General features: G+C 39.9%; 2 protein-coding genes across 4 annotated transcripts in view; both read left to right on the top strand.

Moving 5' to 3' along the window:
• Positions 1–2,403, top strand: part of kif26bb (kinesin family member 26Bb) — a 35,765-nt gene extending 33,362 nt beyond the window's left edge. For 2 of the 3 annotated variants that reach the window (XM_022204853.2, XM_022204852.2), the window contains exon 15: positions 227–2,403. In XM_022204853.2, coding sequence (XP_022060545.2) covers positions 227–438 — 212 coding nt within the window. In that variant the 3' untranslated portion in view covers positions 439–2,403. The remainder of the gene's footprint in view (positions 1–226) is intronic. The other variant, XM_022204854.2, reaches the window with a different exon arrangement.
• Positions 2,404–5,141: 2,738 nt separating this feature from the next.
• On the top strand, positions 5,142–26,372 carry cnstb (consortin, connexin sorting protein b). Its single transcript, XM_022204851.2, has 11 exons — positions 5,142–5,382; positions 8,399–8,894; positions 11,771–11,880; positions 14,057–14,087; positions 16,375–16,461; positions 16,547–16,658; positions 17,743–17,764; positions 17,848–17,905; positions 18,663–18,901; positions 23,001–23,145; positions 23,751–26,372. Exons 2-11 carry the CDS (start codon positions 8,807–8,809, stop codon positions 23,957–23,959), a joined length of 1,101 nt encoding a protein of 366 aa, XP_022060543.2. The 5' UTR covers positions 5,142–5,382; positions 8,399–8,806; the 3' UTR covers positions 23,960–26,372.
• Positions 26,373–26,857: the final 485 nt, after the last annotated feature.

The raw sequence follows: 26,857 nt of genomic DNA, 5'->3' as shown, positions 1-26,857 counted from the left end.
GCTCCAACGTTTAATAAAACAAACTAAAAATCAATCCAGAAATGGACAGGAAGTCAGTGGAGCCAGTTGTGAGTTTTGAAATGAAGAATTCTCTGCGTTGTGAGCAGCCGTCATGCAGCAGAGATCTCTTTCAGTTCCCTGCAGTCTGATCTAAACCCAGGAAAGCAGCAGTCCTGACTGTACAGCAGTGTCTAAGGACAGGTGTTACCTGCTTTTCCTTCCCCAGTCGACCTGTGGCAGACCTTCGAGGTGGATTCTCTGGAGCACCTGGAGGCCCTTGAGGTGGTGACGTCTGGACTGGAGAGCCGACTGAACGTCTGCAAGGCCAACGTCATGATGGTCACCTGCTTCGACGCCACGGCCAGGAGACGGCAGAAGAAGAGACGACGCAAAACGCCGGAGCAGAGAGCCCTGAAGATGAAAAACACGCAGAGTTAATGTGTGTTTTAAGACTCGTATGTTTTATTGTGTGCACTGATCAGCCACGACGTGGAAACCACTGAGAATGACGTCAGCGTTCTGGTGAATCTGGGGTCGATTGTAATGTTTTCTCAGTGAATCGATTAGCTGTTTGGTCGATAAGATGTCGGAAAATTGTGATAAATGTCCATCGGTGTTTCCCAAAGGTCAAAATGGAAACCTCACATGTCTTGTTGCAGTTTATAGTCATGAAGAATAGCAAAGAAGGGAAAGAAACCAAAAAATATTCAAATCCATGGAGCTGGAATTGGAAGATTTAGACCAATCAATGACATAGTTGGCGATTAAACTAATAACTGAACAGAATTGCTGTTGTGTCCTTGGACATCCTCTCATGGCAACAACCTCCTCCTCCAGGAAAAAAACGTCCCAAAAAACTGCAAAAAAACTGCTCAAGAACGACTCGAGGAACACGACCAAGAGCTCAAAGCGCTGACTGTCTGTTGGAACATACAGGGAGTAGTCTGATCCACTGACAAAACCAAGTCCATCAGAGCTGTGGGTCCTACACAATAATACAGTCATGGAAACAATGATCAGACCACCTTTGATTTATTCACTTTCTGTTCATTTTAATGCCTGGTACCACTAAAGGTCCATTTGTTTGGATAAATATAATAACAACAGAAATATCTCCTAAGAATTTCATTTCAGAGCTGATATCAGACATTTTAATGGTTTTCTTGATAAGAACCAGAATCCCTGCAGTTCTTCCATCAGTAGCTATGGCATTGTTCTGCCAGAAACAGCTTTTAGGATTCCATGTTTTCTTTTCTGTTTTAGTCCCATGATCCACACAGGAGTTAGTACTGATCCAGAACCATTGTTTCTGATGTCTCTTCATGCTCTCCACCAGCCTCTCATTGTTCTGCTGTCAGTTTGTGTTCGCCATCAAACAGAAACTGAAGAAAACCAGGGTGGTCTGATAGTTTTCCATGACTGTATGTAGCTGGTTTTAATACTGTGGCTGATCTGTGTCCATCACTGACTTTTTTAGGATGAGAAATAAAAACTGTGTCTGTATTTTAAACACTTTATGTTCGATGTGCCGCACCGTCTCCCATCCCTTTAAATGATCCAGAACACTGCAGTCTGGTACAGAAACATCGTTCTGAGTGACTCTTTTCTGGTGAACTGCACTGCATACATTTCTCCTTGAAGTAAGCAGAAAGCAGCTGGTTTATGCTCCTACAGCTCTCAGTGAAGCAGCTAATGCTAGCAGAAGCAGGACTGTAAGCTTCCTGTTAAACAACCTGCTGTAAACCATAAACATCATCATTTACTGTGAACTGATGAACCTACAGACTGCCAGTTCTTCCTCCGTACACAAACACTGGATGTGCAGTTTCACTCCAGCAGATGTTTCCAAACATCTGTGCAGGGCTACAACATGAAGCACTTTTGTAAATGTGTGAATAATTCTGTGTCTGTTTATTTATGGGGAAACTTGATGCATTCATGTCCATCACTCAGACTTCACACACCTAAAAGCAACTAAAGCAGACAATGTGCTTTTTTTGTTTTAGAATTAGGACACAGGTCACTACAAATGTTTACCTTCTAGTGTGACATTTCTGTCTTTTTGGTTGCTCATATTTTCATATTTCTGTCTGCTAACATCCTGCACTTTGTGGTTTGTTTGTAGTGAAGCTTCTTAGACTGATGGAGTCGTCTCTAACAGGAGGTTCCACCGTTACAAGTTATTTTCCTGCCACCTCTGATGCCACGTTGTAAATAGATTCTGGTGCTGAAACAATAACAGTTGTGTATCTGAAACGTTGACTGTAACAGAGAAACTGCTGAGCTGACCTGAAGGACGCCGTTTGGTGGAGAAGCAGGATTGTGAATCTGTTCTTTCTCCTCAGAGGATCAATAAACTGACTGTTAAAACACATTAGTGCAGAATAAAAAATGTTGATGCCACTCTGGGTGTAATGGAGGAGTAATTACTTTAAGAGAATAACGTCATTACGTCTGAAAAGCCTCCGAGTCGATGGGATGAAGCTCTGGAACAGGCAACATTGCATTTAAACACACAGAGAACAAACACTAGAGTTTTGTGAAGCTCTATTTGTGTTTGGAAACCTTTGATTTGCAGAAATGAAAGCTGTAGTTGATCAGATAGATGCTGGGAAGCTTCTGGATGAGCTTCTCAGTGGAAACATAATGAGAACATGCAGAGTTCAGCCCTGAAGCCGCCCACTTATAACGTCATTAAAGGAGAGAAACAAACGCACACATATGCTTCTTCCTTCCCCTTTCCTCTCTTTCTGCTCCACTTCCTCAGCGTTTAACCTCATGAGAAGTCCAAGAAAATCAGCGGATGAAACCACAGCCGTCCATTCAGTTCTATGGGTTCTACTGTGTTTAACGCTCATTTAAACCCGGAATATTCATCACATGTAGAGAAAAACATAGAAGAGAAGCTGCCTGTTTGGAGGAAGGCCGGCTTATTTAGTGGTTTTGGGTCATTTTGTCCCGTTCATCTGTACATTTGGACCTGACTCTGATTAAAATAGAGTGTTGTCCATTTTTTGATGCTACAAGACGAGCAAAACTAGTCCCATGGCAGCAGACTGATGGCAGCTTCAGAAAACAAATCGTGAGGAACCGGTTCTGTCAGACTGCAGGGTTCCACTTCCTGAATCTTCTAAACACTCAGCTTTGATACACAAACAGAAATTAGGGATAAATTAATGATTGCAATTACAGAAAATACAATTTGTGCCGTTTCTAAACAGGAAATGTAAAGTAGGGAAGATCCTGGTCCATCAGTAGTTAGAAGCAGTTTTCCTGTTTTGTTCAGTGAACGTGCACATTGGAAAAGCAGCACATTTATATGTGAATCTGCAGCATCGGAATAACAACAGACATCCACACTAACGCTTTTTCTTTCACTTAGGTGAACCCAGAAACATTTTGCAGCACATTTTAACACAGAATGAAACATCTGAAGTGTTCCCTTTGTTTCCAGTTGACACAAATGCAATAAATGCTACGTAAAGCGGGTAAAGCTGTTTTATCAGATCTCAGCGTCTCCTACCAGATGAGGATTAATTGTGGTTGTGGGTGGAGCAGTGCTACTGATGTTCATGCAGAGACTGATGCAGTTCAGAGGTTAGAGGGAAAACCAGCCTGTTTTCTGAAGCTACATTTTACAGAACGTCTCCTAAACGTCTCACAAGCAAACCATGGGTTGGAACACATCAGGGGCATTTTTTACTAGATGCCACAGATCAGGAGAGTCAGACTCATCTTAGTCCAGGTCCCACATTCAGTCCAGTCTGATCTCCAGTGATCCGGACCAGTAAAACCAGTAAAACCACAGCAGAACAGTCTATAAATAACCACAACTCCTAATGGTTCTTTTTAGTGCAAAAAAATACATTCTGAAAATGTTCACATTTAAGGAATTATCTTTTTACTAAACATCATGAACAACCGGAAATTTATGAAGACAAACAAGTTCTATTTCACCAACATCCATCCTCAGTTTATCATTTCCTCATTACAACTTCTAGATCACAGAGTGTCTACAAAGGAACACAACATTTAGTCACCTGGAGCTGAACCACACAGGATTTACTGGAGGATCAAAATGACAAAAGTCAGACAAAAACAAGACAAAAAACAACAAAAACAGGACAAAATATTGCAAAAATTGACACGCATGACATGAAACAAGACAAAAAATTATACAAAAGTTACAAAGTGACAAAAAGTAGACAAGCAAGGCAAAAATAAACACAAAACAACACAAACACTGCACAAATCCACAAATAAAGCAAAACACAAAGTGACAAAAATTAGACAAAAAAGCACAAGCGAGGCAAAAAGGAAACAAAAAATGTCAAAAACACGAGATAAATGACACGAAACACAACAAAAAAGAGACAAAAAATTAGAGACAAAGTTACAAAGTGGTAAGAAAAATGGACAACTGAAAAAGTACACCAAAAAAGACCAAAAACAACAAAAACAAGACAAAATATTACAAAAATGAGACACAAAAGAACAATCTAGCATTTTACTTTCTGATCCAAACAACTTGTCATGGTCTTGAAATGATTTTAAATTTATAGTTTTACTAATTTACAATCTGCAGTTAATGTCTTCTCTGTAATTTTTACACTTTGAGGGCCGGATTGGACCCTCTGGAGGACCACTTTTGGACCACGGGCCTCATGTTGGACACCCCTGATGAGCACAGAGAAGCCTCTAGTCTCCTCTAATTTACTGATATCTGATCAAACTTGGAGCACATTGAGATAGTTTGGGGGATGCAGAGAAACATGAATCACAACATCTTTATTGTATGCATTTCTTCATAATTTTCCAGGGAAATTTTTACTAGAGATTCATAAAGTTTCATCTTTTTCTTTGTGTATCATAAACACTCATTTATAAAACATGTAAATGGAGATAAAATCTTCACTTCAAACATCTGAGCAACACAGAGTGATATTTTAGGGAATGCATCTCATCTGCTGATTGTTCTGCTTATATAAGAGCCTCAACTCAACCTAGAGAAGATGTGCATTTATTTCTTTATTATTCGACTATTTCCTGTAATCCTGTGCTCAGTCTATCAGCTTAGCCTGCATCATATGACCGTTTATCTGCTCTTACATAACAGCAGCATCCAGGGCTCACATCTGCCAGGAGATGGCAGCCAAGACCAGAGAGCTGCGAGGACAGACAGGAAGAAATAAGCAGGGATGGACGAACAGAGGAGGCTGTCTTTTTTCCAGTTTTTTTTTTTTTTAGCGATGAGAGAGAAGCAGGAAAATCCCCGGATTGGACCGTAAACAAGCAGCATGAGAGAGAGGAGAAACGGAGGACGGAGTGAGGTTTAGGACGGAACACCGAGACGCTGTTTGGAGACTGAAGCCTCATCCAGCTGTGAGTAAACCAACCTTCATCCATCCATCCTGATCACATTAACTCTCAGCAAACTGCTCGTTCTCCTGCTTTAACTGCAGGTTAGTGATGATCGGAGCGGTTTAAAGGACTGTCAGTGGATAAAAAACACCAAGTCCAGTCTGCTGTGGTGTTTTTATCCACTGACAGTCCTTTAAATCGCTCCTAACCTGAGAGGCTGAGGAGATAAATCGCTCTAAACTCGATGATCTGTCCTCTGCGCTTCGGTTTTAAAGCTCAGAGTGTTTTAACGTGCACGAGATGTGGGATGAAACCGAGAAAGAACTGCTGGAAACGTGATGCAGGCAGACAAATCTAACGTTTAATGAGCTCCAGGTTTCGGTTTGCACGAAGCCAAGCGTCAGTGACACGTGCACGTTCACGCACACGTCAAACACCCGCATGTGGGCCAGAAAAAAAAAAAACACGAATTAATTAACCCACGAAACAGGAAAAAAAATAAACACAGCAGTGATAAACGGATACATACACTGTAAAAAAGAAAGAAAGAGAAAAGACCAGTTTTTAACGATTTTTTGGTGTTTTACAGATTTTCCCTGTTTTGTTAAATTACTGATAATTTCTAGTGAAATCACAGAAAAAGTGGTAAATAATTTATAAAATCCAGTGATAATATGGTAAATAATTTATAATATCTAGTTAAAAAAATAATGGGAAAAATGGTAAGTAATTTACCAATAATTTAGATAATTTATATCTAGTGATAATATCTACTGAAAATCATAGAAGAAAATGTAGATAATTTATAATACCTAGTGATATCTAGTAAAAATCAGACAAAAAAGTGGCAAATATTTTTTAGTTCTTCTAATTATTTTACACATTTTCCAGTTTGTTTGTTTTTTAAACTACAGATGATATCTACTGAAAATCAAGGGAAAAATTATGACAAAAATAAGTCCAAACTCTACATAATGTCCACATTAAAAATAGATATTTTTTACAAATTGTGATTTATTCTTTCACAACATTTGACCATAAAATTGTCACTGTATTTAAATCAGCAAAAAGATTTTTTTAACATATTTTGCAGCTATTTGACAGAAAAATTCTGTATATTAAACACTTTAAATTAGTAAATAATTTTTTTAGTTCTTCTAATTATTTTACAGATTTTCCCTGTTTTCTTAAATTACAGATAACACCAAATGAAATTCATAGAAAAATGTTAAATAATTTATAATATCTAGTGATAAAATGGTAAATAATTTATAATATCAATTATAAATCATAGAAGCTTCATAACTTTGAACATTTCTTTTTTCCACCAAAAATGTTCAAAAATGTTCCCAAAATTGTTGAAAATGTGGAAATTTTCACTGTGAAAATGCATTTCACTTGATCTTGAATAGCCCACATGAAAGTGTTTAAAATTCAGTTGTTTTGTTATTTCTTCTCTTCAAATTCACGCTCAGGTACTGATTTAGTAAAAAGCTCAGAGATGCACAGAAAAGACCCAGCATGCTTTAGTTCACACAGATTTCCATCTCCATCCTTTTTTCTGAGTCAGTCGCTGCTCCTGGCGTTTGTTCTTTGTGTCACATTCCATGTTGCTGAATCGCTCACATGACGGCTAACATGCAGCGTGAACTCGTAGCGCCACACGGCTTTCATGCCCTCAGACCGCTCAGGCTGAAGATGTGAGTTCCATGAGGTGGAAATAGATTTATCTGCAGCTCCACGGAGACATGAAGGAACGGTTTTCAGGCTTGGAGAGGAGATGGTGAGTTAAACTGGGGAAATCTCAGACTGTAATGGAAGGAAAACACTCCAAGCCTGGACAGCAGTGTGTGTTTCTCTGGATGGTAAAGATGGTGACGGGCCTGGATAGAGGTCAGAGCTGCTGGATCTGCTGAAGGTCATCCATCCTCATCATGTCAACAGTAACAGGTGGACTCTGGTGAAGCTGCTGTGAAAAGCCTTTAGGTTAAACACTGAATCCCAGCCTGTCCGTCACTGTTCACCTGGATAAAACATCAGCTGGAGGCCTGGAAATGGACCTTCTGTACCTTTAACCCACTGTATGTCATGTGATGAGGTGTCTTGAGTTTTAAACTTCTGCATGGTTAAGGTTCCACAGCAGAGAACAGAATCTATACTTTATTGATCCTAAATAGGAGATTAATCAGTGCCAGCAGCATGTTAACAGAGAGGAGGAGGAGGGAGGTGAGGGGGGACTGATGGACGTCCAGAGCTGGAGAGGATGAAGGTTTGGGTTGAGGAGGAGATGGTGGACCTGGTCTGTCCAGTCTGAGCGTGTGCAGCAAATGGAAACAGCTATGGTGATAATCCTCATCAGGGTCATGGGGGGTGGAGTCTATCCCAGCTGACTGAAGGTGAAGGCAGGAGACACCTGGACAGGTAACAGTCTACCACAGGTTCATCTGGACAGGTAACAGTCTGTCACAGGGCTACACACAGAGACAAACAATCACACACACATTCACACCTACAGACAGTTTAGAATCACCAGTTAACCTCAGCATGTTTGTGGACTGTGGGAGGAAGCCGGAGAACCTGGAGAAAAGCCTCACATGTACAGGAGAACATGGAGACTCCCTGCAGGAAGACCAGGATGAGAACCAGGGATCTTCTAGCTGTGAGGTGACAGAACTAACCACTGATCACTGTACAGTTGCTCCAAATATTCATAACTCACTAAAATATTTTGTAAGATATTCTCTGGTACAGTCAGCAAAATTCAGAAGCTTTTTGCTTGCCTTTTTTTTTTTAGAACTGTTCTGAACCGAGCAGTCGTTCAGACGGAGCACTCTGCCGTGCCTCAGCTGGCAGTCATGGTTTCCACACAAAGACATCCCATTTAGTCGGTGACATAACTGCCATTTAACCAGCAATGCTCCTTTTCTTTGCATCCCACCCTCTTGTTTTTCTCTCTCTGCTGCTTCTCAGAACATCCTGCCTTAGCGGAGAATACGTTATGTTCTCTTTAAATAAATCTGCTTCATTTTCTTGACAGCTTTCCGGAAACGAGGACGGGAGGCTGCACTGAATCCAGTGTCTAAGAGGGAAGCAAAAGAGGCACAATAACCGGTAGAGGACTGGAGGACGGAGCTGGAACTACATCCTCAGCAGGCCTGTCTTCACAGACCGTGGTGGACGTCTCAGACGGCCACCCAGGAGAAGCCATGGAGGATTAAATCACGTGCTCTGCTGAGGACTCACTCAGTCTTTTCTGGAGCTCAAAGCAGCACAAACTTTCCCAAGTGATTTACTTATCTCTCCTAAAAGGAAGCGCTGTGATAAAGGTCAGAGGCAATTAATGTTTTTCCACTGAGTTCCTGTAGAAGAAAGAAGAGAGCCAGCAGTGACCCTGTGGAGGGTCTCTGAGAACCTGGAGGAGAAAACGGCTGCAGTGACTGAAGTGATGGGAAATAAAAACAGCAGCTCGCCTAAAGGTCCTGAACCCGGAGCGACTCAGACAGAAGAAGGGCTGTTCATCGACAGCGCCACAGGTAAATACTCCTCAGTTTGGTTCAATTTATTCAAATGATGTGTGTTTATAGAAAGTAAACCTCAGGAACGGTTATTTAGTCGACATTTTAGTGATATCCAGTCATTTCTTTTATTAATGTGTTTGTTTCCGTAATAAATAATGATGGAATTTATAAAGACATGATCCTAATGAACATATAAGCATTAGTCTGTTTACTTTTAATAAAAATGTACGCAGATATATCCCATAGACTTCAAAAGTCCCTCAGTTATAGACTGACCTGGACTAGTTTTGAGTCATTTTCTACAATTTTTTGTCGTTTGACAAGTTTTATGTCAGCTTGGATCTTTTCTTTCTTTTTAGATCATTTTTGTGTCTTTGGGATCATTTCTGTGTCATTTAGGACAAATTTCATGTCATTCTGGACTCATTTTCCATAATTATGGATCATTTTCATGTCATTCTGGACGGGTCAGTCTGTAATTTTTGGACTTTTTGTATCATAGTTGACATTTTAGTGATATCCAGTCATTTTTTATTGTTTGTTTTCATAATAAATAATGATGGAATTTGTAAAGACATGATCATGATGAACAGAAATCCGGCTGATGTGGGTGGTAACACTAAAACTGTACCACTGATTTAATAAAGGCAGTTTTATCTGCTTTAAAGAACCCTCGGCTGACTTTGTTAATCTCAGAGCCCAGCAGAGACACAGAGCAGTGGAGTCAGAACAGATTGTGTTCTGACTGAAAGCAACTCCAAGCCTATCATCCATCTAAAACCACCGCTTCCTAACTCTAATGCTTTGCCGGAAAAAGCAGCGCTTAAGATGATGAGGATGATACTGAGCTCTAAGGAAGCTGTTTGTGTGCAGCTGGAGCTGACAGCGGCGTTACGTCAGAGCAGCACCGTGCAGCTACAGCTAATCGTGGCTAATTGTCAGGCTGATGGCGACCTGCTGAGTCTGTCAGTGGGCTTTAGCATGTCCCATATCTGCAGATGACACCCACACACCTTTTAAAAACACACACTGACTCACATTCACTGCACCGGAACCACGAAAACCAAACCGTGACTCTGAAATTCAGCGATTTGCTTTATTTATTTATTTACAGTTTCTTTTTGTAGCCAAAAGACTCAGTCTGTGCTGCAGTAGGACGTTTTTATGCGCCGTGTAAAGAAACGGTTGAGGATTTAGAGAAAAATGCTTTTCTGCTTTATTTCTGAGAGCTACAGGACAACACTGGGACCACTCTAATGGGTCAATATATAACTGAGGGACTGCTGACTTTTTCATGTTCATTATGATCATGTCTGTTCAAATGCCATTATTTTTTATTATGGAAACAATCACTTATTAATAAAAAAATACTTGGACATCACTAAATTGTCAACTATGATACAGAAAGTCAGGCAATTACACATTGACCCGTCCAAAATGACTTGAAAATGATCCATAATTACAGAAAATTAGTCCAGAATGACATGAAATTTGTCTGAAATGACTCGAAAATTATCTCAAAGGCAAAAAAAAGATCCAAAATGATGATAAAAGATCCAAGTTGACATAAAACTTGTTGAGAACAACTCAAAACTAGTCCAGGTCAATCTATAACTGAGGGATCTTTGAAGTCCGTGGGATATATCTGCATACATGTTTATTTAAAGTAAAAAAAAAGAATGTTTTTCTTGGCATCAGACAGCAGTGGTTTGCCTTCTGCTGTCTATGTACCCATAGACAGAGTTATTTAAGCCTTAGATGGCATCCTTTCAGGTCCTACCACTCCAGATCAGGGTGGACCTGAGAACAATGACAGTTAAGGGGTTGTTCTAGGTGAGCCTCATCACCGGGTTCAGTTTAACGTCACACCCAGGACTTACTATATAGACAAACACATCGAGGGCTAACACTGTACTACATGCTACGTATGACACAGAAAAGTGATGAAGCAAGACACCACAGAAGGAGAAGACAGACAATCACAGACGATGACTGGGATGCATCAGGTGGACACGGAGCTTAAATATCGTTAAAATGGTTGCATGAGAAAAATCTGAGATATTAGGAGCAGCTAGAAGTCAAGGTGGACTTCTGGATCCAAATCAAGCACTGGATTCTGGTTGATTTCTATGTGGATGTCCTTAAAGAAAACATTTGAAGTTTTATTGATATACATGTAATCATTTTAGATAATTTTAGCATTTTTTTTGGAAGATTTTTACTCATTTTTAAATATATATATATATTTACAAGGGAAACATTTAAGGAATTATTGGAATTTTCTTCCCGAAGGTTTTTCAGATTTAAAGTTTGAAAATGTGGGGAAAAAATATTTTCACAGTAAAACTTCTGATGTCCACATTTTCAACATTTTTTAAATGTTTGAGCATTTTTTGGTGGAAAAAAGAAATGCTCAAAAAATGTTTTTTTTAAGAACATTCACATAAAAATCAAACAAAATCCAGCAAAATTTTTGATTATTTATGTGAATGTTCTTAAAGAAAATATCAGAAGTTGAACTGATATATATGGAATCACTTTAGATACTTTTCTGATTTTTTTGGAAGATTTTTACTCATTTTTTGAAAATATTTACAAGAATTTTCTTGCCAATTTTTTTTTTTTTTTAAATAAACCTTTAAGGGAAACTTTTACAGAATTTTTTGGAGTTTTCTTGCTGAAGGTTTCGCAAATTTTCAGAAATTTGGGGAATTTTTGGCTGAATTTTTGGATTTTCTTTGCAGCTAAGGAAACAATATTTTTGGAGGAGGGAGGATTAAAGAAAATAAAGAGTATTTTGCATTTCTGTGACTGAATTCTCTGCAGTTTTCTGGAGCATTAATAGTCAGATGTGTGTGATTCTAGCATCTGTTTGTGTCGGATGTTTCCAGGGAGCGTCTCCAGAGATGCTTTGCCAGGTCTCAGTCCGGAGCTGCTGGCATCGCTGCAGACCCTGGGAGAAAACAGCGACTACACACTGCTGCCACACTCTCTGCACCAGGTGTGTGTTTTCTCCAGAACCCACTGGGAATACAGCGAGTCTTTCTTTAGTCTGACGGAGAGGCTGTGTGTGGGTGTGTTTGCATCGATACGTGTTCGTGTGGCAGTCGTTCTCTGAGACAAAAATAAGAAAGCTGGTGTTTCCAGAACGCATCAGAATAGCTTTCTAGACGAGCACATGTACCGAGATATGACCTGGTTATGTTTTAAAAGCTGTTCAAGAAGATGCTGAAGCAGAAAAGGAGCATTATATAGCAGGTGCAGGGATGTGAACAGGGAACCTTCTGCTGTAGATTACTGTGGTGTTGAACAGACATGCTGATTAGAGGCGAGTACAGTCTGGGTCTGGACCACTGCAGCTGTGGTTTGATTTACCACCTAAACCTCTGTTTTCTAACACTATGACTCATTTGTCTCAGCTGTTGCATTGAGCAGTTTGTACTTTACTTTGCTCTGCTGCACTAATCACAGAAAGCAGCTGTATGTTCTTGGAAGCTTTCAGACTCATTTTTTAGAGTTTTCCTTTGACAAATGGAGTGAGTGATGCTACATCTAACTACATGACACCTACTTGGAGCAGAAACAGGATCAGCGTCTTCCATCCTCTCCGTATTCGGTCACAGTTGCTCCGACCAGCGAAGAAAACTTCTGATGTCTGAAAGATATCCGACAGAATAAGTGAGGAAAATGAAGAGGAAGAAACGAAACAAAACAGAGCAGCAGAAAAGTGTCCGTAGGCTTTGGTGTGGATTTAAACGTCAGCCTGTTATGGGGATTTCTGACTGTAATTAATGCAGAATACACCTAGAAAGTCAAACACACCTGAAAAAAAATCCTTTTTTGGTTCCTTTTAGTAGTAGATTAGACTGTAGATGTTTTTACACAACCTCTGTTCAGCATCAACAGAACAGTAATGTCAAGTTTTCAACCAACACCAGCACTTAAACTTGCAAAATATTACTAAAAAAAGAAGCAAGACAGCTGTGAGCGATGCATTTCTGTCTGCAAAGGACGGAAAAACGGACTTTTTTCATTTCTTAAAGGGCCCTTCGACACAATCTCTGTCCACTATTTTGTGGAATAACTGAAATATTCAGTCTGTGGATTTCTTTTCCACCAGTAAGGATGTCGAACACAACCAGGGATCTAAGTCATATAGCTAAAAAATGAAGAACTAATACATTTTTTTCTAATCCTCTCTCTTTAAAATGACCAGGAACATGTGTAAGAAGAAGACTCAGTTTGATTTGATAGATAACCTGATAAAATTTCCATTAACGGTTCCTCGTAGTTTGTTTAAAACATCCAGTAGCTGATTTAAAAAGTGTTTTAGGCATCAACCAGAACAGTCGCAGGCGTTTTTCAACCAACAGCAGCAGTTTAGATCATGCTAAGTTGACAAATGCTGCTGAAAAAGATGAAGACAAGTGTGTGAATAACGTATTTCTGTTTTACTCCAAGGAAAGGAAAGGATCCTTTTCACATCTCAAAGGCCCCTCCATGAAAAATCTGTTCATTAATATATGAGATAACGAAAATATTCAAGCTTTTGAACAGTAGTGTACATTAACTCAAGTTGCTCTATATTAGTCAGAGTGGCTCTAAATTTAAGATTGGTGGAAAATGAATGGATTTCTGATTTCTTAAAAAAAAAGCTTTTCTTTCAAAAATAAGGACGTTTCAGAGAGACCCTAAACTTCTGACCGGTTCTGTAGATGACAGTAAATTTAATATCTTGGAATCTGGAACTAATAAAACTCGATAAAAAGCATCTTTCTGCTCTGGGAAATGAAAATTCTGATGTGTATTGCTGTGATGTCTGTAACCCTGTGTTATGTAATGAAAATAATCTATAGCTGCAGCCCATCATGGCATTACAGAATAACCTATAAGGAGCTAAACTTTGCATTTCTAAACGTACTGAATGATGCAGTCTGCTGGTGCTGGGATGGAGATTACAGCGTGTGGATGTAAAAAGCCCTCAGAGACATAAGTAGCTGCATGTGACTCTGGCTCTCTCAGGTTCTGTGCGTGGTTCTGGTTCCCAGCATGTGATCCTCATCTCTGAAGGAATGTGGTGAATTTCAAACACGTCGTTGAACACTCTAAGGAGAGTCTGATTACATGTTCTGCTTGTAGAGGTACCTCCTGTTTCATCCATTCTGTTTTCCTTTCAGATTGCAGAGGCCTACTCGCTCAAAGAGGACTGTATCCTTCATCGTCTTTAATTCACAGTGACATTTAGTCAGCAGTATTTTCCAGCAGAGTCGTGACTCAGACACACTGGGACATGTGATGGTAAAGTAGAAAATGTAAGCTCACTGGTGGAAACAGGGTTTACCTTTGCTGGAGCAGATTTATGGATTTACACGTTGTACGGCTGGTTTGAGATGGATGGAAGGAGGATGAGAGCAGCAGGAGGTGGAGTTAGAAGTCAGTCGGTTTCCAAAAGACTTCAGACTGTTCAGGAAAACACAAAAATACAGATTTTTTCATCAGAGCACAGAACTTCTGCCAGTCCATGACATGCCTTCTGATAAAGTCAAAGTCTCTGCTAAACTTAAAGCTTGAACTGGATAAAGAACAGGTGGTAGTTGTTGTCTGCAGTCTTTTGCAGTTTGTGTAATACTTTTAGAATCAGATTAGAAAGACCTGCTCCTCTGAAAACACAGAAATAATCTGAAACGATTAATAAACGTTAGCATGCAGTTGAAAGAAGGACAGCAGCTTTCATTACTGATCAGACGCTCAGACTACAGTCTGTACCGATGCTATTTTAGGAATCTCATGTCCCACTTACAAGGAGTTTATTTTAGTAAATACTTCAATAAATAAATGAGTGTGATCTACAGCAGACTAAAATAACAGAACAAACCTTCAGAATCAGACTAACACATTCAGCATCTAAACCAATCAGATCAATCGATCAGATGAGTGCCGGCCATTTCCCATCATGCCCTGAGGCGGTGCAGTCAGCCTGCAAGACTAAAAAACTACAATCATCTTGATGTCATGCTCATGAATGTCGTACTCTGTGTTTGCATGACAAGAGAGGAAGTAGATCCAGTTGGACACATTTCTGATGCAGGTCTGAGTCGTCTCCAACAGCCCGTCGGTTCTTCTCTGAACATTTTGAGTTTAAACTCAGTGTCTAAACTAATATTAAACTGCAGCCTAAAAGTGAAAATCAGAGTGTCAGAGGTTTGTTTCCCTGCTCCTCTGGCTGTCAGGCCTCATCTTTATCTGTCTGCTTCTTGTTGTTTTCCGTCTGCTCGTTCCTCTCAGCCTCTGGGTGTTCCCCATACTTTGGCTCAAAGCTCTGAAGGCTTGCACGAGTAGTTTCCTCTGGCGCTGTTTGTGCCGTTGCCGTGGTAACAGCTGCCTCGCTGCAACAGGGAAGGATGGTTTGTGTTCATGTGTTTGACGGGGGAGAAGGAGACAGAAAGAATTCTTCATGTATAGGAAGAGAGAAACGCAGCGAGCAGGAGTAAATACAGCCTGATGGTCACAGCTGCACCAAAGCCGAATGGATTTTAATGTGAAGTAGGTTTTAAAAACAAGATAAATCAACACAAAGGAGTGACTGAGGGCGGTGGATGATACTCAAATAAATGACTTCCAACTACTAGTTTTAGTCACCTGGTCTATAAAAACAACAAAAGAACCAAATCTAATTTATTAGTTTAGAGCTGCACTGCTAACCAGAAAAAAGGCAGAGACTGAACATGTTCCCAAACATTTCTACATAAACTGCAGTTTAATTAAAATGCTCCACAGAATAACTCACTGGTCTGCAGAGGACAAAGAGAGAAAAAGCTCAAACTGAATCCTAATGAGAACGGTTCTTGGTGTATTGTGACCGTTTGCTGTTTTGAAAACCATCTTTAAATCTTAATTTCTTTCTTGTCTTAAGTTTCATTTATTTACACGTGATCAAAAACCATATAGAATCATATAAAAAGATAAATGATAAATGTCTTGTGTTGCTTTGCCTCGTGTGGAACATTTTAGTCCATTTTTTCCCAAAATGACCACAGACTGCTTTCTGATTTATCTTAGCTCGTGGCTGATTTAACATATAAAGGACATGTTGTTGCTTCATTTGGATTAAACCTATTTAAAATGAAGCTCAAATAAAGCGGCTCTAAGGAACTCAACCTTCTAATCGATCTTTGAATTATGAAGCAGCAGAGGCTTTTTATTTAATAGCTGGTGTTTTATTTACATAGTTTTTGGGTTATTGTTTATTAAAAACTGCATCTGTGCACCATCAGAGCCACCAGCTGGAAATCCAAGCCCAGCTTTGCTTTTATGAGTTTATTTTGACATCAGCTAATGTTGAGTTTAGATTTAAAATCTTCTTTCTTTAGCATCTTGTTGGATTATTTTTATTCTCCCTCTCTACTTCAGCTGTTTGCATGCTCAGTGTCATACAGCTGGTTTTTACAGAAGTCTGCAGCAGCATGTGTCGAGTCTTTAACTGGTGATGCTTCAGACCAGTGGGCCATCCAGTTCATACAACTGGAGAAGCTCTACCACCAACGTCTGCTGTCCAACCTCACCGCCCTGCAGGAGAACTGGGGTACTGCATGCATTAACTTCACTCTTCTTTCATTTCTGATCAGAAATCAAACTCCTAAATTCATTTATGTGCTGTGAACTTCCAGAGAGCCGGCTGAAGGAGAGGAAAGACTCTGAGAACAGTTTTACTGACGGACCGGATACCATCAGTCAGAAACACATGGAAACACTGAGTCAGATCTGCAGAACACACCTCAGGTAGTCCACACAGCACACTCTCTTCATGTTTCAGCATCTCTGTCATTAATATGCACGTTTTGTATGTCTGTAAGCCTCCTGTTGTCCTCACTTACAGGCACTAAAAAATACTGTTTCTTTGTCTGAAAAAAATCCCAAAATTCAGCAAAAAATTCCCCAAATTTCTGAACATTTGCAAAAACTTCATGAAGAAAATTCCAATAATTCCTTCAAATTTTCCCTCAAAAGTTTAATTTAAAAAAATTCAAATGTGGCAACAAAATTCTTGTAAATATTTTCAAAAAATGAGTAAAAATCTTCCAAAAAATCCTAAAAATATCTGAAATGATTCCATATTTATCAGTAAAACTTCTGTTTTCTTTCAGAACATTCACAAAAAAAATCAACCAAAATCCAACAAAATTTTGGTTGATTTTTTGTGAATGTTCTGAAGAAACATTTTTAACATTTCTTTTTTCCACCAAAAAATGTTCAAAGATTTCCCCAAAATGTTTAAAATGTGGACATCAGAAGTTTCACTGTGAATATATATTATTTTTTCCACTTTTTTAAACTTTAAAACGGGTCATTTTGACCTGCAGGACGATACGAGGGTTAAATCTGAGTTTTCTTCAGCTGTCAGACATACAGCTCTCAGTATCTCATTTACCTTCATCTCTGTCAGACAGAAACCACTTAGCTCCAGTTTTGCTTAATTTTAATCTCCTGCTATCTTTGTGTCTCATTAAAACACGTCCAGGAGTCGTAGCCAGGCCGAGACATTGATAAAGCGTGAGGCTACAGTGGAGACAGAGGCTCATATAGGAATGAATAGGAAAATCTATATTTCTAACAGGGCACCGGCACATTTCCGTGGGACAGTAATTTCCTCTGGACACAGACAAACGTCTGCATGCCAGACGCTGCTGTCTCCTCCTAAACTTTGACTCTGTTGGTATGTGGCTGCTGCCCACGGTCCTCTGATGCAGGTGGATTTGATTTAGCCGATGCCTGATAAATGTGGAGAACAGGCTTTTAAGAAGTTCTGCGTATCTTAACCTCTGTTGTCTTCTCTCTGCCGCTATCTGTCTGTGGCATCACTCAGACCATCCATCAGCGTGGATCCGGTAAGATAAATGAACCTTCCCGTCCTTTCTTTGCTCAACCTTTGCTCAATCTGTGACATGATAAGTTATGTTTCATTCTACAGAAGAAGCTGAACACAATGCTGAAGGACCTCCAGACCAAGAACGAGACGCTACAGAAAGGTAAAAATGTTCAGAAATAGTACCGCAAGTCATGCTCGCAGCTCTGCCAGGTCAAACTGAAGCACAACTGTGATTTCAGCTACATACTAGCTGCATGCTAACATGTTAGCTGCATGCTAACATGTTTACACTGACATACTGATGCAATACAGTTACCATGATAGCATGCTAACATTGCTAAGTAGAACAGCACAAAAACTACAGCTGTGGGGGTGGATGAGTTTTCTTATCTTCAGTCTCTTATCTATCTTGAATTTGCCTCAGGATTAATAAATTATCCATCCATCCCTCCATCTATGGTCCATCCATCCAGCCATAGTCTATCCATCCATGCATCCATCTATCATCTATGGTCCATCCATCCATCCATCCATCCATAGTCTATCCATCTATCATCTATGTATCCATCTATCCATCTATAGTTCATCCATCCATTTATCCGTCCGTCTATCCGTTCATCCATCCATCCGTTCATCCATCCATCCGTTCATCCATCCCTCCATCTCTTTTTCATTCCAAGCCTCTTCTATTCCATATTTAGTAGAGAATACTCTCAGATTCATCACTGCAGTTTTTTATTTAGACGATGATAAAATGATGACTGACCAATAACTGATAGAAGTTCTGTTGTTTGTTTAATGACGACCTTCAGCTACAGCTTTCTGTACACAGAGGCTCTGGATCAGTAGTTCCACATCCAGCAACGCTTCAGAAATAGCAATGCATCTCAGTGACCTTCATGTCTTTTGTATTCCAGCCAACAAACCTGAAACAACAAACCTGGATGAAGAAAAAGAGCAAAGCCTGAACTCAGAGACCCGCCATGAGGATGAGGATGGAGGAGAGGAGGAGACATATGAGGAAGGACAGGAAGTGGAGGAGGAGGAGGAGCACTGTGAGGACACTCCAGAGGAGGAGGAGGTGAAGGTGGAGTGGCCCACAGGAGTCCCTCAGGCCTCAGACAAGGACCTGGCCAAACTGTCGCACTCAGAGGAGGTAAGAATCTGTTAGCTGGATGTACACCTGACTGGTTCTACTGGAGGAACAGATGGAATGAACGATGATCTGTAGCTGCAGATATCAAACACAATGTAATCATGATGGGGTTTAGAAATCGTGGCTCCATCATCTTTCCTTCCTCTCTCCTCTCTACCCATCCATCACAGGGGTGTCCAACATGAGGCCCGTGGTCCAAAAGTGGTCCTCCAGAGGGTCCAATCCGGCCCTCAAAGTGTAAAAATTACAGAGAAGACATTAACTGCAGATTGTAAATTAGTAAAACTATCAATTTAAAATCATTTCTAGACCATGACAAGTTGTTTGGATCATAAAGTAAAATACTAGATTGTTCTTTTGTCGTTTTGTGTCTCGTTTTTGTAACATTTTGTCTTGTTTTTTCTGGTTATTTTGTATTCTCTGACTTTTGTCGTTTTGTGTTTCATTTTTGTCTCGTTTGTGTTTTTTGTCTTATTTGTGTCATTTGTGTTTTGTTTTATTTGTTGCTCTCTAAATCATTTCTGTTGTTTTGTTTCAGGCTTTTGTCATTTTTTGTCTCGTTTTTGTCATTTTGTGTTTCGCTTTAGTCATTGTTTTGTGTAGCGTTTGTGTTGTTTTTGTCTCGCTTCTGTTTGTCTACTTTTTCGTTGTGTTTCTGACTTTTGTCATTTTTGGTCTTAGTTGGATTAGGTTCATTTTTGTTGTTATGTGCTATACGAAACTATTACGTAATTAAACCGACAATTCAGGAAAAAGTTTGTCGAAACATGTCAGCAAGGTAACAAACTTTTTCCTGAATTGTCGGTTTAAATAAGTAATAGTTTCGCATTTTTGGTCTTATTTATTTATTTATTTAGTTGTTTTGTCTCATTGTTGTAATATTTTATCTTGTTTTTGTCGTTTTGATCATAAAGTAAATCCTCTGTGGTTCAGGTCCAGGTGACTAAATGTTGTGTTCCTTTGTAGACACTCTGTGATCTGGAAGTTGTAATGTGGAAATGATAAACTGAGGATGAATGCTGATGAAACTAAACTTATTTTTCTTAATAAATTTCAGATTGTTCATGATGTTTTGGAAAAAGATAATTCCTTAAACGTGAACATTTTCATAATGTACCATTTTGCACTGAAACAAAGGAACCATCTAATTGATCATCCTAAATTGTCCGTAGGTGTGAATGTGAGTGTGATTGTGTGTCTGTATATGTAGCCTTGTGACAGACTGGTGACCTGTCCAGGGTGTCCCCTGCCTTCACCTGAGTCAGCTGGGATAGACTCCAGCACCCCCCATGACCCTAGTGAGGATAAAGTGGTGGATAGAGAATGGATGGATGGACGGACAAAGGAACCATTAGGAGTTGTGGGTATTTATAAGTTATTATGCTGTGATTTTACTGGTCTGGTCCACTGAAGTTCAGATTGGACTGAATGTGGAACCTGGACTAAGATCAGTTCGACACCCCTGCTCTATCATCTTCTGCATGCATCTACCTTCCTTCCTCTCATCTGTTTTCATTCTCCACTACACACTTTCCGCCTGCAGAAACTATTTTCTTCCACATCCTGACCGGCTCTTTGCCGTTGTCCGGACACTCCCATGAATTCTCCCTTTGGCCTGTCTGTGAGATCATCGTGAACCTCCACCCATGTTCGCTGGTGTGGCCTCACACCAGGGACGTCTATCCTGCCAAATGTGCGGGATTATCCAGCATCATGTGGTTTGAACACTGAGCTGAAGGGGCCTGGTTCTTCCTGGAGGTGTGGATGTAATCAGAGCTCTTCCAAACATCGGTTCAGGGCTCACATTGATGGGATGAAGATCATGGATGTTATGTAATTCAGAGGAGCTTCAACCGGGTGGGGCTCATTTTCTTGCAAATGTTGGATCGCATTTCACAAGAGTTTGGGAGTTTTTCTACTTTACAGACTGCAATTTTCCCATTCTCTGAATAATTACGCAACAATCTTTAGGAATGAAATGTTAACACAGAGCAGGAATGCATTCCAGGAAGGATAGTTCATGACAACAGACTGACCTAAAGGCACAGTTTGAGTTTTTTGGTTTTACTTCATGAGCAGAGGGTGGTCAACAAATCTTACACACATCTGGTGGACTTTTGACTAAAATGAACAAAACAAGGATTAATTCAGAAACACAGTAGAGCAGCTTTCATAATGAACCGTGTAGTCGTGCAGCTCTTTGCTCATTCAGTCCTCAGTGGGTCACACAGCGACCAGCAGCTTATAGCCGCTACAATAGATGTGTTGATGGAGTGATATGTGAAAAGGCCAGACTGTGTCCTCTGAGAACACATTAACCCTCTGAACCCTGGACACTTTCTGGCTGTTTCTTTGCTCCTGTCACAGTTTTCACTGTGATATAAAGTCCTGCACCTCTATGAAACATCACAACCATGGCCAGAATTAAAGAGAACTGAGAAAGATCTACTGTGGAATATGACAAAGTAGGAATGCAACAGATCATCCATCCATCCACCATCCATCCTCCATCCATCCATCCACCATCCATCCTTCATCCATCCATTCAGCCATCCATCCATCCATCCATCCATCCATCATCCATCCATCCATCCATCCATCCAACCTTCATCCATCCATCATCCATCCATCAATCCTTCATCCATCCATCCATCCCATATTTTCTCATTGTTAAAAATACACATATTAAATGAATAAATATTAAATAACTAACTGTTGTGCTGATTATAGAAAAATGCTGTAATATTTATTGTAGGTCACACAAGCTTTATTTTATGATATTTTCATGTAAATTTTCTGGTAAAACAAACATTTTTTTAAAGGTTCAACCTTTTTTTTTGCAGGAAGCACATTTTTAACCCTAAAATCAACAGTATCAACACATTTCTATACCGTAAATGAAGTAAATGTTTTACTGTAGCTTTACGGTAGTGTTCTGGAAACCACAGCTGCTGGAACTTTACCGTATAAATAACAGTTTTATTTTTGCTGTGTATCTTCATAATAGCTCCTTGTTAATCCTATTTTTGCTCAAATTCTTTCATTTTTTTGGATTCTTGGAGGCACTTTTAGGACTTCTTTGAAGACATGTTCATCAAAAACTTCTTGCTTAAAGGTTCTTTGTGGAACTACAAATGAATTTTCAATAGCATCACTGCAGAGCCATTTTTAGTTCCAGTTAGCACCTTTATTCTTCTCAACATAGACAGACATGTTCAGGACAAAGCCTGAAGTTGGCAAATGTCTTCCTCAGTCTCATAGAAGCACTTTTATGTAAATTATAAGTGAATGGAAAAACTACAAAATCCACCTAAAATACAGTTTTGGACAGTTAACATGCAACTTTCAACATTTAAGGTCCCAAAAGGATTAATACTACCAACTTTACTGACTCTGTTTTCCTCTAGCGTGATGCAGACGTTAATTTTTGTATTATCGAGAGAAATAAATGCTCTAACAGAGGACGAGGACCATGATAAACTGACCTAATGTAGACATTACTGTGTTGCGTTTTCACCAAGAGAAAATCCAGATGTCCACAGAGACCAGAATAAACATGAAACATGATCTGCATGTAACCGTATATATATCAGCCTGCTACTGACCCACTGTCCTCACAGAATAACTGACCTGTACATGATGGCAGCAGATGAGGCTGACAGCTTGACATTAATCTATTTCAGTAGTATGAGCATGTGAGCGTGTTTCTGCTCAGAGATTGTAAACAGGTCACACATACGCTCCGTACTGCAGTGGACATTCATGATAGTAATGCAGTACTGGCTTCTGCTCATCTACCAGAACCTATCAGGGTCTATCAGTACCTCCAACCTCCTCCACCCTCCAGAACAACGCCCACCTGAGATCCAGGGATCATAACTCTCTTCATCGCCAAGGTTCTCCCTGTCTTTGGCTGGAATTTCTTTCACTTTGCTGCAGCGATTGATTGATTGTTGGAAAGTTGAAAGCCTAATTCTTTCTGTTTCTACACTTTCCAGCTCGAATGTCTTTCGTATATTTTAAAAAAAGATAACATGTCTCTGAAACCTGGTGGTTCTGAAGGTTAAATAAGAAGATGAGTCCTCATTTTTTCTTTCAGAACTCCTCCCCGGATGGTTTGGTCTCTATTCTGAAGAGGAGGAGAGCCTCGTTGGATGGTCTACCTCCTCCCAGCACTGCTGTGACCAAACAGAACTCCAAACGCAAAGTTCGCTTCAGTGAGCCAGACGACGGCATCGAGCAAGGTACAGACACCGTGAACAGTGTTTTACTGTGCTGATGAAATTAAGAAAGCAGGAGAGTCGTCCAGTGTTTTTACATCAACAGGGTGGAGGACAGAAAAACTGGTGTATTTCTGCAATAGTGGGTTTTCAGGGTTAAAATGTGCTTTAATGGGTAAATCTGTACAATGGGAAGGAACATCCTGCAAGTTTTGTCTTTATGTCACTAAGTTCACGCCAAAAAATACTAGTTTCATACATGACCAGCTGCAGTCCTCCTCTGTATCACATCTAGAACACGTCTGGTAGTTCAGGTTTATATTTATCTGATCTCTGTGGCGTGTTATAGAGTTGGTGAAGAAAATGATCATGGATTAATCTGTATCTTGCATTAGTGGTGGCTGACAAAGCTCTGCATCAGTCGTTGTATTCAGCTCAGACCCCCGTCTCTCCAACCCTAGTCTTGAAGTTCCACCATCAACAGAACATAAAGTTTAGAGGTAAACCCTCATGGAGCAGGCTTTCTGTTCCAGTGAGCACTGGTAGAGTCATTTCAGCTGCTCCTAGAAAGGATCTTAGATAACCTGTCGCCATGTTTGTGTATAAATGTGTGCTGGTCTTACTTGTAGATGAGGTGGGTGGAGACTCGTGCCTCATCCTGCTGCTGCTGTGTCTGGTGACGGTGGTGATCAGCGTTGGAGGCACCGCCCTCTACTGCACCCTGGTGGACACCTACTCCAACATCTGCACCGACTTCACCCACAACGTGGACTTCTACGTCATGAACGTACGGAGGTTCTTTGAAGGCCTCGGACGCTGGCTGCCCCCCCGGACTTAAGACGCTCGGTTTCACCTGCGTTCAAGACAAGACAAGAGCTGCTTCAGCGGTCTGAGCTGATGGACGGATTCTGATGCTGCCGTCCAGAGACTAAAGGATCTATGCTCTGAAAACAGCTCGCATCACATGGACGTTACGGTTTCTGTACGACTAAACGGGTGCTTAAAGCGACACCAAACACGAAAAACTGTCAGAAGTTCTTCAGCTCAGAAGACAAACGTGTGCATGTTGTGTGATGTGAAGAACTTGTTTACTACTGTGTGTGTGGACGTCCAGACTCACACCAGAGGGCTCACAACTCTCAGCTATATTTATACTGAACCACAAGATGTAGTTTATCGCTGTCGTCGTGTTTTCCTCACAGGTGTAGCAGCTGTAACTGTGGAAGAGTCCGTCTTATTGAAGCTTTCCTGTTTGATTTAGACTTCTACAAAGAGAGGCTGTCATTAGAATCAATAGGTGTGTGACGGGTTTATAATGATCAATGGACCAATGAGGAGTTTTCTTTACCTCACTTTTAAGTTTATCTTCCCATTATCTCTCGGTGTACGCTTATCAGACACAGGAGAGCTCCAAAGAAAGTCAACTATTAAGCTCATCTCCAATTTTAATAGATGATTTATCAGTTTGAGTGATTTTTGGTTTCGTTAGTCTTCCAGGACAACCAACCCATTAACCCTCCTGTCGTCCTGCGGGTCAAAATGACTCGCTTCAAAGCTTGAAAATGTGGGGGAAAAAATATATTTCCACAGTGACACTTGTGATGTCCGCATTTTCAACATTTTTGGAAAATCTTTGAACATTTTTTGGTGAAAAAAAGAAATGTTAAAAATGTTTCTTGAAGAACATTCACATAAAAATCAACCAAAATCCAGCAAATTTCACTGGATTTTGGTTTATTTTTATGTGAATGTTCTTAAAGAAATTATCAGAAGTTTTACTGATATATATGGAATCATTTTAGATATTTTTAGGATTTTTTTAAAGATTTTCACTCATTTTTTGAAAATATTCATGAGAATTTTCTTGCCACATTTTGGGGATTTTTTAAAAATAAAACTTTTAAGGGAAATTTGAAGGAAGTATTGGAATTTTCTTCCTGAAGGTTTTGCAAATTCCTGAAAAGTTTCCCAGAATTTTTGGATTTTTTTCAGACAAGGAAACGATATTATTTGGTGCCTGTAAATGAGGACAACAGGAGGGTTGACTGAGTTCATTATTTGATGATGAAAACAATCATTAGTTGCCGGTGTTTCACATTTTTAAAAAGTACGAGGGCACAAAGACTTTATAATTTTGTATAAACACTGATTCCTGATGTAGACGAACCTTTTACTAAAAATTCTACTTTCATAACTGCACATTTACTTCAGTACAGGTGATTACTCTAAACATTCCTCTTCTCAGACCAGTTCCAATAGAAGCACTGTCATGTGTTTGACATTTAGTGCTCTATTAAATGAAGACACTGTAGCATTTTACAGACAACAAGCATCCAACATACCAGCTAAAAACAGTAAAGTCATCATTAGTATGCAATAGAGTGATTTCATAGCTGCTCCACAGACTCAGGCACTATCTGGTGTTTAATGTTTTCATGTTCATCCTCTCATATGTCACCCTGAAGCTTCCGTCCTACAGGATTTATGATTAACCCCTTCATTATTACGGATACACAGTGATAGTAAATGAAATAAGGATATATGGATATATGGATGGATGGATGGATGGATGGATGGATGGATGGATGGATATATGGATGGATGGTTGGATAGATGATGGATGGATGGTTGGATAGATGGTTGGATAGATGATGGATGGTTGGATAGATGATGGATGGTTGGATAGATGATGGATGGATGGATGGATGGATGGTTGGATAGATGATGGATGGATGGTTGGATAGATGATGGATGGATGGATGGATGGATGGATGGATGGATATATGGATGGATGGTTGGATAGATGATGGATGGATGGATGGATGGATGGTTGGATAGATGATGGATGGATGGATGGATGGATGAAGGATGGATGGTGGATGGATGGATAGGTAGATAGATTCCAAAGGGAAGTTCAAAAGAATAAAGTATCTTTCCATCCATCCATCTGTTGTTTCCTGGCTGGCTCATGATCACAACAGAAAACTGGAATCACTACATTTCATTAGATGGAGAAACTGAAATGTGACCAGCATGTTCCTTTATCTGTTTCTTGATTTGTGTTTCAGTTTTTATCTCCTCCTGAACTCCAGATGTTTGCAAAGTGACAGATGTTCCGTCTGTGTTGTCGCTGTGGATGCTGTTTACCGACCAGTGTCGCGTTATGCAATCCACTTTTATGGGTTTCAATATTTATTTTCGTTTGTGTCCACAGGGGAAAACAGAAATCTATTAAATAAGAAACGTTTGCACTTGTGTTTTCTGCTTTTCACTCATCATTTAACAATGATAATAATGTCATGTTTACTGATCATATGAGGAGTCTAACATTCAGTTTATTTTCAGAGCTTACCACTAGATGTCTCTCCACTCCACAGAATCCATTTAATCTAGAAACTTCAGCACATTCTGCTGCAGTACTGCAACAGCAAATTCAATCTGTGGGTGCAGACAGAAGGGGAGGGGATACATCCCTTACAATGTGTAGAAAACACACATTCTAAACACATCTGAGCTATTAAAGTCTAGGGGTTTATAAACTCATTAAAGGATTTAACCATTGATGGGAATAGAGATAATAACCCAAACTAAATACCCCACAGAGGGCAAGAGCTTCATCCAGCTGTAAGCTTTCTGTTGACTCAGTAAGGATCACACTAAATCAGATCTATGCTAGGTAAATACTTCATGCAATCAGACCGTACATATTGCTCTTATGTTATATTCTGAACTGTCT

The sequence above is a fragment of the Acanthochromis polyacanthus genome, chromosome 16 (assembly GCF_021347895.1).
Source record: "Acanthochromis polyacanthus isolate Apoly-LR-REF ecotype Palm Island chromosome 16, KAUST_Apoly_ChrSc, whole genome shotgun sequence".
Taxonomy (NCBI): domain Eukaryota; kingdom Metazoa; phylum Chordata; class Actinopteri; family Pomacentridae; genus Acanthochromis; species Acanthochromis polyacanthus.
The sequence above is the reverse complement of the archived record's forward strand: the minus strand, read 5'-3'. Positions and strand labels throughout refer to the sequence as shown.

Bases quoted from the DNA above. Each gene is read 5' to 3' on its own strand.
- cnstb (XM_022204851.2), top strand. From the start codon at position 8,807: ATGGGAAATAAAAACAGCAGCTCGCCTAAAGGTCCTGAACCCGGAGCG. The intron at 8,895-11,770 runs GTAAATACTCCT...GGATGTTTCCAG, and splicing joins GTTCATCGACAGCGCCACAG to GGAGCGTCTCCAGAGATGCT. The intron at 17,765-17,847 runs GTAAGATAAATG...TTCATTCTACAG, and splicing joins CATCCATCAGCGTGGATCCG to AAGAAGCTGAACACAATGCT.